Below are 13,432 nucleotides of genomic sequence, written 5' to 3'. Positions count from 1 at the left end.
TCCGACGTGTAAACGGTCAGAAATGTCAAGCTAAAAATTGCTGTGGTTTTTTTTTTCTCTAAAAAAGATGATTTGTTCTGTATGAGGTGTATTGAATAAAGATATCATAGTTCTTTGTATGGGAAATATAGATACCGTGAAAGTCCATTTAATTGTAAGTATTTATCAACTAAGTTATTGTACTTTTGCAATTTGTAGATAAGTAATATAATGTATTGGTATATAACGATGAAATTAACTGTATCAGTCAGTCTGGGGCGTCTTTAATTTATTGATGTATATACTGTATGTTTGTTGATATACAGCTTACTTTATTTTGTATATGACTAATAAATACATTTTGAAAAACAGCGCTGGTTTTGGGGTTTTTGTGTGATGCGTGTGCCATTAATGACCTAATTTAACATGCATAAGAAATATTCCTGAATTGAAGCCTTTTTTTAGGTGTGCCATGAATAGCATTGCCACATTTTATTTTATTTTTTTTTTCACGGACCCTGAGCGAGCGAGAGGGAGAAAGAAAGGTAGCAGATGACCTAGTTTGCAGCAGCTCTCGGCGGGCGTATTTTTGGCCTGACATTAGTAAAACATGACAGAGTCATGAGGGACGTCTGGAGACGGATGGCTGTTTACGGCCGTGTTTCTGACCGTCACTGATGTCATTTCCTCTCTGGAGTCCCTCATCTTCATCTTCATCGGGGTCTGACCACAGTGGGGAATCACTTCACTGCAAATCAACCGGAGATTTATGGTCACGACTCTTTATCTTCAGTTCCTCCAAAAATACTGAAATAATAATACATATATAATATTTTTAAATATTTTAAAAATACATATATAATATAATATCTTTTGTAAATAAATAAATTAATAAATCAATTAACTAATTCTAATTATTATATTCATTTATAAATATAAATAAACATAAAAAACATTTATTCCTAAAACTTCATATTCATTTATTAATTTATAGAGTGATCACAGATCTACTCGTGCTGTACTATAAAATGTTTTTCCAAATAGAAATTGTTTATTCAGTTTAGGATGTGCAGAAAAATAAGTATATATAAATGATACATATTTTTATAATATAATATAATAAAATATAATAAATATAATATAATTAGTAAATAATTTAATAAATAAATTAACTAATTATAGTTATATTTATAAATTAAAATATACATAAAAATTTATTCTTAAAACGTCATATTAATTTATTAATTTCTATAGTGAACAGAAATCTATTTATTTAGGATGTGCAGAACTTAAAAAAAAAAAAAAAAAAAAAATATATATATATATATATATAATTTTAAAAAATGTTTTTTTTTATTTACAACACTTTTCATAATGTCACCAAATTTTGTTTGTATTTCATATTAATGTATTAATTTCTATAGTGAACAATACTACATTAATAGTTAATTAATTAATTAATTATAATTATTTTATTTTTTTATTTATAAATTAAAATACACATAAAGCTTATTCTTAAAACTTCATATTAATTTATTAATTAGTTTTTAGTGAACACACATCTACTTATTCTGTACTATAAAATGTATTTCCAAATTATTCTTTCAGTTATATATATATATATATATAACTAGTAAATGAATAAATAAATTGATTAATAAATTAACCAATTATAATTATTATATATTTTTAAATAATATATACACAATTTCATATCTATATATATATACACTACCGTTCAAAAGTTTGGGATCAGTAAGACTTGTAATAGTCTTTAAAGAAGTCTCTTATGCTCATCAAGGCTGCATTTATTTGATTAAAAATATAGAAAAAAAACAGTAATATTGCAAAATGTTTTTACAATATAAAATAATGTTTTTTATTTTAACATACTTTAAAATAGAATTTATTCCTGTGATGAAAAGCTGAATTTTTATCAGCTGTTACTCCAGTCTTAAGTGTCACATGATCCTTCAGAAATCATTCTAATATGCTGATTTATTATTAGAATGATCAATGTTGGATAATATCCACAGTTGTGCTGCCAAATATTTTTAGAACCCTTTTTTTTTTTCAGGATTCTTTCAGGAATAACAAGTTTAAAAAGTACAGTGTTTATTCAAAATATAAATATTTTATAACAATGTAAATTATTTATTATTAACTTTTAATAAACTTTTAATTATTAACTTAATACATCCTTGGAGAATAAAAGTATTAATTTAAAAAAAAAAAAAAAAAAAAAAAAAGAAAAAAAAAAAATAAAATAAGAATGTACTGACCCCAAACTTTTGAACGGTAGTGTGTGTTGTTGGGCAAAAACACATGAATACTACAAAAATATATATAAAATATAATATATTATAATATAATTAATATAACTAATAATTAATAATAATTGTAATAATTGTTATTATTATTATATGTATTTATTTATAAATTAAAGTATACATAAAAAAAATTCTTAAAACGTCATATTAATGTATTAATTTCTATAGTGAACAGAAATCTATTCATTTAGGATGTGCAGAATTTAATATACAAAAAAAAAATATATATATATATATATATATATATATATTATTTTTTTTTTTTTTTTTTTTTATTTACAACACTTTTCATAATGTCACCAAATTTTGTTTGTATTTCTGACAGATTTTAGATGAAGAATTACAGCATCTAAATCTTGACTGGTAATTGTCTGGTAAATGTATTTTCTGTTTTTAAATTAATCTGAATTCAGTTTTTTTTTTTTTAAAAAAAAAAAAGTCAGAATTAAAGAGAATTAAATGAGATGCTGAGATCATATTTTTATAAAATCATTTCAGAGAGTTTGCTTATCTCGTACAATCTGAGTCGCCCTGATTTTCGCAGATTGTTATATCGCATAATAACTGCTGGTTATAATCAATATATTTGATCAGAGCTGAGATCTTTTGTTCTGTTCAGTGATCCGTTATCATCCGTTCATCCGGGTCTCGAGGGGGCGCTAGAGCCTGTTTCCCGCTAATATCAGCACTTGAATGGCGCGCGCTGTGCGTGCGTCGGTGCGTTCGGTAAAACGTGGACTGGATAACAGTGGTTTTAAAATGAATTAGTTTTACTGGCAATCCAAAAAAGAGATATGTGATAGAACAATAGCTGAATATTTAATATAACGTTTAAGTTGTACGCTGAAGTGTTGTTTAGATTTAAACAGACGCGTCATCGCTGCTCTGCTCAGTCCGGATCCACATGCTGAGAAACTCCAGTCCGCTTTTAACGGCCGTTATTGTGAGCGGAAGCGCTGAGTGTAAACAGACACAACGTTCAGAACTTCACACAAACACAGGTAAAACACTTACAAGAATGATTTATCTGTAATACTTGTGATTTACTCTCTGTTTAAAACTCATATAAAGCTGTCTGGTGAAGCTTGTGTTCAGTTCTCGTGAGATTTGAACAAAGAAACAGAGTTTGTTTATCGTGATTTGTGTGTTTATCGTGTGTTTTTGTGTCGTGTTCTCCTCAGCCGTGTTTCAGTGTCATGGAGAGTTATGAAGATTTCATCCAGAGACTTTATAACACTCATAATGATGAAGATGATGAAGATGAAGATGACCCGCAGACCCCCGTCACACCTTCATCAGTCATCGTGTTTCATGGCACTCGTGTTCTTCCTCCTCTGGTATGACCATCATCATCATCATCATCATCATTATCATATTATGCATGCACATATGTTAATGAGTGAGTGTTGATGTGTGTTTCAGCTGAATGAGCAGCAGAGACACGAGATGAGAAGACTGAGAGAAACAGCTGTGAGTCTGATGAAGAGGAGGAGAGAGGAAGAGTCTCACATCAGCGTGAGTTTTCTGACACAAACACCATACTTTCTTTATCACAGACATCACATATGTACACATATGTGACCCTGGAGCACAAAACGAGTCTTAAGTGCACGGGTATATTTGTAGCAATAGACAAAAATTCATTTTGCAAATTTTCTACTGTAAATATATCAAAACTTAATTTTTGATAAGTAATATGCATTGCTATTACTCAATATTTTGATTTGTTTGCACCCTCGAATTCCATATTTTGAAATAGTTGTATCTCAGACAAATATTGTCCTGTCATAACAAACTTTACATGTATAAATATCAGTTTTTTAAAAAACTGACCCTTATGACTGTTTTGTGGTCCAGGGTCACATTTATAACTTGCTCCAACTCAGCTAATGTCTTTAATCCCTCTGATTTATCAATAACCTTCATATAGAGCCACTGACACCATCCAAAATAATAAATTGTAGCATGCACTGCAAAAATTGACTTTTGATCTCCTTCAATATTTTTGTCTGGTTTTTCAGTACAAACATTTAAACATCCTCCAGTCAAGATACAATCACTTGAAATTCTTGTTTCTGAGAATTTGATCAAAATGAAGTGAGTTTTTGCTTAAAAAAAAGCCTGTTTGGGTCAGAAAAGTTGTTTTCAATTTGAAACAAGGTTGTTTTTCTGAGCCCATCGGGTGATGTTATAAGATAATTGTGACTTTTTATCTGATAATTGTGACTTTTTTCTTGCAATTTTGACTACAGCTCACAATTTTTTTGTATAAAATTGTTTTTTAATAAAAAAAAAAAATTAAAAAAAGGTGATTGCGACTTTTTAACTTTAGCTTATATTTCACTAATCTGACATTTTTTCTAAAAAAAAAATCTATATGTAGATGTAGATAATTGTGACTTTTTATCTCACAATTCTGACTTTTTTTCTTGCAATTCTGATTTTACCGCTCACAATTGTTTTGTATAAAAATATGTTTTTTTAAGAACAGAATAAAAGGAGGTGCTTGCGACTTTTTGACTTAAGCTTATATTTCACTATTGACTTTTTTTCTCAAAATTGCAAAAAAAATTTTTAGATATTTTATTTTATTTTTTAAAAATCTGTTGTTGAATGTAAGCTTCCATATATGTGTTTGTTTTTCAAAGAAAAAATACTTTTGAATATGCCGTTTCACTCTGAAAAAATATAAATAAATAAATAAATAAATAAAGATAAATAAATAAAAAAATAAATAATAAAGTAATCAAACTGATTGAGACTGGTGTTTGATTGTTTGAGTTTAATGTACAGTAGAAATGATTCTTTATTTAATGCTTTTTTGAAAAAGAGACTTTAAAATCTGTTTGTATTTCTTATTTATCTATATATATCTATATATTTATTTATGTATATAAATGTTTCTGTTTCTGTCAGTTCACAGACGTGAGGATCAGTGACGCTGGGCGACACACAGACAAGATTGAAGACATCACAGACTGTGACATCATTTCCTCCGCTCCTCTGACATCAACCGCACATGATGGTCAATCGGCCAATCAGCTGAGAGCTTCACCAGAGCTCGATTCGCTGGAAAACACTCAGATCACGGTTCTGTTTGAGGGACACAAGACCCACAGACCTGAGGACGCACCGGACAATCACTCTCACAGCCAAACAACGATGATATCGTCAGGCTACGTGACCAATGACAACACTGATGTCACCGGTCACTCCGGCTGGACGGAAGGAGGAGACATCCGATTAGACACTACACGATCGGGAAGTGACATCATGAGTCACGCGCCAGTAGATGGAGCGATTTTAGAAGAGGAGATTGTAGCGGCACTTCCAAAACCAGTGGAAGAACCAGTAAATCCATCATCGGATACGGACGAAGGTCCATATCGAATGAGTCTTCAGAACCTGCTCAAGAAATCCCAGGAGTACCGGCGGCGCCAGCGGCTGCTGCGCAGTCAAGCTAAAGCAGTGGAGGAGCACAACCTGTCTGATAAGGAGAACGAGGAGCTTCTGCCCAAACAGATGTGGAGGACGGAGCTGAAGAAAGCCAGAGAGAAGAGGAAGGAGAAGACGGAGGGAGACACCAGTGCAGATCACATCAACACAGACGTACAGAATGATGAACAGATTGATGCTCTTCCTCAGTCCGTCTCCGCAGAGCCTTCTATAACCGCCAGATCTCTGTACGAGTCCAAACAGAAGTCGGGAGCTGTGTCCAGATCGTCCTCAGCTGGGAGATTCACAAAAATCCCGACGCCCAAGTTCTGCTTAAGTCCTGTACGCTGCAAAAAACGGAGCAGAATTCCTGGTCCGGTTCGGAAAGCTCTGGGCAGACCGGCTCAGCCCGACCCAAACGATCCGTCTGATCGCTGTGACAAAGTCATGATGACGTCATCGCAAACGGAGCAGATCGCACAGCTAGAAATGAACCTGTCCAGCCTTAAAGCGCTGATCTCAGACCTGGAGTCGACGCTCACACTCTCACAGACAGGAAGTCCCCCTGACAACGACCCGAAACGACCCTGCACTGTCACATTTAGTGAAACCGTCAGTGCTAAGGACAATGGGATCGGTCAGGAGAACTCGAACTCCATCCGTTCGGTCGTGGGCGTCCTCGCAGACACCAGCAATCATTCTCCGGATGAAGCGGGAAGCTCTGCGATTGGCTCGTCTTATGATGTGGACGTCCCGTCCGGCCTGTGGAAGCAGCTGACCCCTGAGTCGGGAGGTCACGAGGGGACGTCTCGGGTCAAACGAAGGCTCCTGATGAACGAAGACGAGGCGTTCAGTCCTGGACGAGAGACGAGAAGCACGCTCTCCAGCACACCCAGAGGTGGGAAATTATAGTCTAGAAGTTTCTAATGTTTCTAATCAACAGTGTTGAGGTCATTTTGTGAGAAGTGTGATTGGTCTTTTCATTCATGCATGTTTTTATGTCTGTATTTTGTCTTTTTTAGGTTCACTGCATTTGATGAATTTATTCAGAAGTAGTTTTCAGTGATTGTGTGTGTGTGAAGCACTGGTGATTAATCTCTCGTCTGTTCTTTGTGTATTCAGTGACGTTCTCAGGGCTGCAGTCGTCTGCGCAGATGCAGGAGGATCATGTGACGGCCCTGATGGAGGAAGAGCACAGACGACAGCAGGAACTACTGCAGGTGAGCAAACTACAGTCTGTTGCATGTGTAGTTCAGTTTAGTGACCTTGGCTTGCAACACCATGGTCATAAGTTCGATTCCCAGAGAATGCATGAAATGATAACGTGTACCTTGAATACAGAGAGAGTCGCTTTGGATAACAGCATCTGCTGAATGCACGCATGTAAATCACTGTGGATGAAGCATCAACAACATCTTTTGTCTTCCTCTAAAGTCAAGTCACATTTGTTTCTGTAGCACATTCTGTATTAGAAATTGTTTCAGTGGAAATGGATACTGCCATATGGTAAAAAAATAAAATAAAATCACAATTATGATTTTTTTTTTTTTTTGTAATTTTGCGTTTATATCTTGCGATTTTGAGTTAATATCTCAAAATTAAAATAAAAAATCAGGTTTGCAAGATATAAGCTCTGAATGGCAAGAGATTATTAAGAGAGTTATGATATATAAAGACAGAAATGAGATATAAAGTCAGAGTTATGAGATAAGAAGTCAGAACTGCGAGATACAAACTCAAAATTTTGAGATATAGTCAGAATTATGAGATATAAATTCTGAATTATTGGATATAAAGTCTGAATTATGAGATACAGAGTCAGGTCTGAATTATCAGATAATAAGTCCAAATTATGATATAAAGTATAAATTATGAGATATAGTCAGAATTATGAGATTTAAAGTCTGAATTATGAGATATAAAGTCTGATTTATTAGATATAAAGTCTGAATTATGAGATACAGAGTCAGAATTTTTAGATAATAAGTCTGAATTATGAGATATAAATTCTGAATTATTAGAAATAAAGTCCCAATTATGAGATATAAAGTGTAAATTATGAGATATAATCAGAATTATTAGATATAGTCAGAATTATGAGATTTAAAGTCAGAATTATTAGATATAAAGTCCAATTTATGAGATATAAAGTATAAATTATGAGATACAGAGTCAGAATGATCAGATTATTGTCAGAGATATAAAGTCCCAATTGAGATACAAAGTCTGAATTATGAAATGTAAAGTCAGAATTGCAAGATTTAAACTTATGAGATATAAATTCAGAATTGTGAGGGGAAAAAAAGCCTGAATTGTGAGATAAGTCACATTTACATTTATTTGTTTTATTTTATGGCAGAAACAAACAAAAAACAGAAAACAGAATTCCAAGATGTAAAGTCAGAATTCAGAGGGGAAAAAACCCAACTGTGAGACAAAGTCACAATTATCTTTATTTGTTTATTGTGTGGTCAAAACCAGCTTCTGTACAAAGCAGCTTCACAGTAATGAACAGGAGAATATCAGTGTTAATGTGGAGTTCACCAGTTCATCAGAATGATTGAATGTAAAGCTGTGATGTTGACTGTTAGATGAGCAGAATCTCTGAGATCAGCTGATGTGATTGTGTCTCTGAATGACTCGTTAGACTCGTGTTTGACGGCCGGTAACGAATCGCTCCGTCCCGAGTCTCTCCTTGGCCGATGACAGATCTCCAGCGCCGAAACACCACAGATCAGACCCGAAATCACCCAGAGGATTTGTGGGAATTTTTCCTTGCGTTTCTAGCTGCCGCTGAGAGCGTCCTTACGCGTTTCTCCTTCAGGTCCTGTAGCCGCTCGTGTCCTGACGCCATTAATTACCGCCTGTAATGTATGCGTCGAACGGCCTTTAATGAACAGCGAGTGTTTTTATATTAACGAGCGTCTGCGTGTGTTCGCTGTGGGAACTGACACAGAAAATGAGGATAATTGTGTTTAATTCATGCGCCCCAACACACCTGTCTGTCTCTCCGCCCGTCTGCGGCTCACTTCCTGTCGTCTCGTTGACCTTGTGTCTCTCCGAGCGCGTCTGTCTTCACCTCCACGTGCTCTTATTTCATCTGTCCCGCTTTCATTTGTATTCTCTCGCTCGCTCGTTTTAAAGTGTTTTACTGGCATTGCAGGATTGTTTGTGTTGCCAAAACAATAAAAACGGAATATGAGAATCACAGAAGCTGAACTCAACGACACTACTGATCTCAATATGGGAAGATTTAACATTTTTTAAGTGGTTTTAAAAAAGTCTCTTCTGCTCACCAACGCTGCTTTTATTTGATTCAAACATACAGTAAAAATAGTGAAATATTATTCAAATGTAAAGCAGCTGTTTTCTATGTGAATATCTGTTAAAATGTAATTGATTTCTGTGATCAAAGCTGAATTTTTTTCAGTGTCACATGATCCTTCAGAAATCATTCTAATATGCTGATTTGCTGCTCAACAAACATTTCTGATTATTTGCAATAAATTATTAGCAATATTTTGGTGGAAACTGTCATACATTTTATTTTTCTGGATTCACAGATAAATATAAATAAGTCAGAATTATGAGATAAAAAGTCAGAATTATTAGATACTAAGTCAAAATTAAATATACAGTTCAAAAGAACTGCATTTATTTGAAATAGAAATCGTTTGTAACATAAAATAAATATTTTTATTGTCACTTTTGATCAATTTAATGCATCCTTGATTAATAAAAATATTAATTTCTATTTGGATTTCTTACTAACCCCAAACTTTTGAGTCGTTTCTACAAAAATATGTTTGTTGAGCAGCAAATCAGCATATGAGAATGATTTCTGAAGAATCATGTGACACTTAGGACTGGAGTAATGATTCTGAAAATTCAGCTGCGCATCGCAGAAATAAATTTTATTTTAACAGATATTAACATAGAAAGCAGCTAATTTAAATAATAATATTATTTCACAATTTGACTGTATTTTTGATCAAATAAATGCAGGCTTGGTGAGCAGAAGAGACTTCTTTCACAAACATTAAAAAATCTAATCATGTTACTGATACTGTGATGGACTGATATGTTAGTGTGATGTGTCTGTGTGTCAGTCTTTAGCGGAGCGCTACCATTTTCTGCGGAGCGTGTCCTTCCCGTGTCCCGGCGCAGGCTCACGTCTGGAGGACACGCCGACCTCCCTCACCGCCTCATCTGTCTGCACACACGCTGAGCTCACAGACACGCACAACACCTCACGGGTAACACACACACACTTGTATTCCTGTCATTATGGGTTCATTCCATACCCCTTACCCTAAACCCGCCCCTCACACTAATTCACATTCTGTGTGAGCTTGTTTCCTCATTGAGAGCAAAAAAAAAAGTCCCCACAAGGTCAAAATTGACTGGTATTACTGTACTTGTGGGGACATTTGGTCCTCATAATGTGGAACAGCAGTACACACTCACAAATACAGATATGAGGGCATTGTGTCTGGTGAGTGTTCATTTGTCTGTCTCTCTCTCTCTCTCACAGCAGTCCTGTGTCTCTCTCTCGGCGTCCTGTCGCCCTCTGCTGGCCGCTGTGGTGAGGGGTTTCCTGACCCGTCGACTCCTGCGCACTGAACGCGTGTCACGCCTCACCAGGACCATCACGGTGAGCTCGTAAAACCATAAAAACACTGACACAAGAATAAACCTTAACTAGAATAGAATATAAAAAAACTTACATTTCATTTCAGCATTTAGTTTGTTGATGTAATAAAACTACTAAAACAAAAGCTGAAATAAAAAAAAAATAAATATACAGACATATTAAAAAAAATAAAAATGACAAAAAAACAACACGAAATTACTAAAACTTTAACTAAAATTAAAATGAAAGGAGAAAATCTAAAAATAAAATCAAATATATAAACAATGCTAAAGTAATGCTGCCGTCCTCCATACTGTCACATATGAGACAAATAATAATAATAATAATGTCTAGACTGCATATAAAGCAGCAGCTGAACACACGTGATCTGACAGACGTGTTTCTGTTGTTTCAGGACACACGGATGTTCCTGCTGACGTTCCAGCATCAGACGGCGGTGAGCAGCAAACACGATCTCGTGCTGCAGGAGCGCGTCATGCTGCAGGTCACAAACACGCGTCTGATGTTTTCACGATGCTCGTGTTTCTCTATAAATACATGTTTTGTGATGCTCACGTGACTCTGTGTGATCATCAGCTGCGAGCGGCGCGATACGAGCTGCACCAGATCTTCTTCAGCGTGAGCTGCTCTGACCAGATGCAGATGATCCACTGCGACCGAGAGCTGAACAGAGACAGACAACTCAAACCACACGTCAGCAAATAACAAATTATCATTTTTCTTTGATTAGATTATTAATTTATTCTTTTATTTTTCGATTGATTAGAAGCCTTCTTTTGTTGTTATTAGATGTTTTATTTGGGGGGTGATTAGATTTGATGGTGTTCGTTAGGTATTTACTTTTTTGTTGATTTTTTTTTTTTTTTTAATTATTATTATTTGTGGTGTGATTAGATATGTTTATTTATTTTGAGACAGTTTTTTGGGTGGTTAGAAATGATTACTTCTGTGATCATTTTCTTTTTTTTTAATATATACATGGATGGCTTTGAGATGCGGATGATGACGCTTCATTCATGAGTTTTGTCTCTGTGTTCCAGGATAATAAAGTGAAGGGATCCCTCTCTGCCGCCACCAGAAAAGCTTTAGAACGCAAGAAACTCATGTGAGTCAATCTGCAGAAAACACTCATCACATCACAGTCAGTCAGCACATCACATTGCACATCACAGTTATGTCAGTTATGATTGTCATCACATTTCATCACATCAGTCAGTCAGCACATCACAGTCAGTACATCTCATCACATTACATGAGTCAGTCATCACATCACAGTCAGAACATCACACCACAGTACGTCACATCATATCACAATCAGCACATCACAGTACATTACATCACATCGCACATCAGTACATCAGTCAGTCAGCACATTACATCGCACATCATGGTTAGTAAATCACATCACAGTCAATCACATTGCATCACATCACAGTCAGGACATCACATCACGAGTCAATCATCACATCACAGTATATCACATCAGACAGCACATCACACTGCACTTCATAATGCAACATCACAGTACATCACATCACAGTCATTTCATAACATCAGTCACATCACACTCAGTATGTCATCATTACATCACAGTAAGTACATCATGTCAGTTCATCACATCGCAATTATTACATATCACTGTCAATCACATCTCACTCAGTACGTCAGTCAGCACATCACATCATAGTCTGTACATCACATCACAGTCAGCACATCACATCTCATTACATCAGAGTCAGCAAATCAGTCATCACATCACACATCACAGTCAGCACATCACATCACATCATAGTCTGTACATCACATCACAGCACATCACATCTCATTACATCAGAGTCAGCAAATTAGTCATCACATCACACATCACAGTCATCACATCACATCATAGTCTGTACATCACATCACAGTCAGCACATCACATCATCACTTCACAGTACATCACATCGCAATCAGCACATCACACATCACAGCGAATACATCTAATCACATTACATAAGTCAGTACATCACATCATCACCTCACAATCAGCACATCACATCACACATCACAGTACATCACAGCCAGTATTTCACATCACATTATAGTACGTCATCATATCACAGTTCATCACATCATCGTAAGTATATCACATCATACTCAGTACATCACTTCGTATCACCACAGTCAATACATCAGTATGTCACACTCCTCATGTATTTCCACAGGACCTGAACCTCCTGTTGATTTTTCAGTTTACTGCAGATGTGTAGTACTGATGACTGTCGCCAGGCTGATGTTAAAGCTGTCATGTGTTTTATCAGGTTGCAGAGGAAATCAGCTGACAGGAAGAAGTTTTCACCGTCCAGTGAGGAGAAATGGAACCTGGTGCCAAAGATCTGTCGGGTGTCAAAGAAGATCACGCCGTTACGTGGAGCGCGATGAACCGACACAAAACCAAACTCTCTTCAGATGTTCCACTAGTTTCATACTCGTGTTTTTATATGATTGTCTTTAAACTTTTGGCCAATTATTTATTGTAGTTGTATTTATATTTTTCTTAAGATCTCTGTATGTCTGACAGCTTCAGCACTGCTTTTCTTGCCAGATTTGTTTTTGCACACTAATAAATTGTGATAATAACTGTTGTATTTTGTCATTACTTGAACAAAAAGATTAAAAACGTGATATTTTAACAATAATTTCAATCAAAAACACACAATTATCTTTTCAAGAACTTAATTATAGAAGCTTATTTCCACCACAGATTAATGTTTTTTTTTACTAAATTTTTTTGATAAATATATATTTTTTTGTCTCTTCATTTCAAGAAAAAGTCTGACCTGTGGATACAAATTTTTTTTTTTTTTCAAACATTTTTTTTATTCAGGGGCCATTTCAAAATAAGTCATTTATATATATTTTTTTAATTAGTAAGCGTCCCTTTATCTTAAAAAAAAAAACAGTAAGGGACTCACAACTGAGTTTGTGTTTGGAAATACATGACTTCAGCAAATATATGAGTTTATTGTCTTAGCATAGTTTTTAATTGTTAAAA

The 13,432-nt window shown here is 34.9% G+C and overlaps 1 protein-coding gene across 1 annotated transcript; it reads left to right on the top strand.

The window, feature by feature from the left end:
• The first annotated feature begins 2,946 nt into the window (after positions 1-2,946).
• si:ch73-100l22.3 (centriolar coiled-coil protein of 110 kDa) lies at positions 2,947-13,011 on the top strand. Its single transcript, XM_051123409.1, has 11 exons — positions 2,947-3,310; positions 3,491-3,646; positions 3,732-3,824; positions 5,226-6,642; positions 6,867-6,964; positions 9,854-10,000; positions 10,279-10,398; positions 10,793-10,882; positions 10,975-11,091; positions 11,439-11,503; positions 12,699-13,011. The coding sequence occupies exons 2-11, from the start codon at positions 3,506-3,508 to the stop codon at positions 12,817-12,819; spliced, it is 2,409 nt and encodes an 802-aa protein (XP_050979366.1). The 5' UTR covers positions 2,947-3,310; positions 3,491-3,505; the 3' UTR covers positions 12,820-13,011.
• Positions 13,012-13,432: the final 421 nt, after the last annotated feature.

This window comes from Labeo rohita, chromosome 11 (genome assembly GCF_022985175.1).
Source record: "Labeo rohita strain BAU-BD-2019 chromosome 11, IGBB_LRoh.1.0, whole genome shotgun sequence".
NCBI lineage: Eukaryota > Metazoa > Chordata > Actinopteri > Cypriniformes > Cyprinidae > Labeo > Labeo rohita.
The sequence above is the reverse complement of the archived record's forward strand: the minus strand, read 5'-3'. Positions and strand labels throughout refer to the sequence as shown.

Excerpts from the sequence above, each read along its gene's own strand:
- si:ch73-100l22.3 (XM_051123409.1), top strand. The coding sequence starts at position 3,506 with ATGGAGAGTTATGAAGATTTCATCCAGAGACTTTATAACACTCATAAT. Across the intron at positions 3,647-3,731 it reads CTCGTGTTCTTCCTCCTCTG|CTGAATGAGCAGCAGAGACA; the intron begins GTATGACCATCA and ends TGTGTGTTTCAG. Across the intron at positions 10,883-10,974 it reads AGGAGCGCGTCATGCTGCAG|CTGCGAGCGGCGCGATACGA; the intron begins GTCACAAACACG and ends TGTGATCATCAG.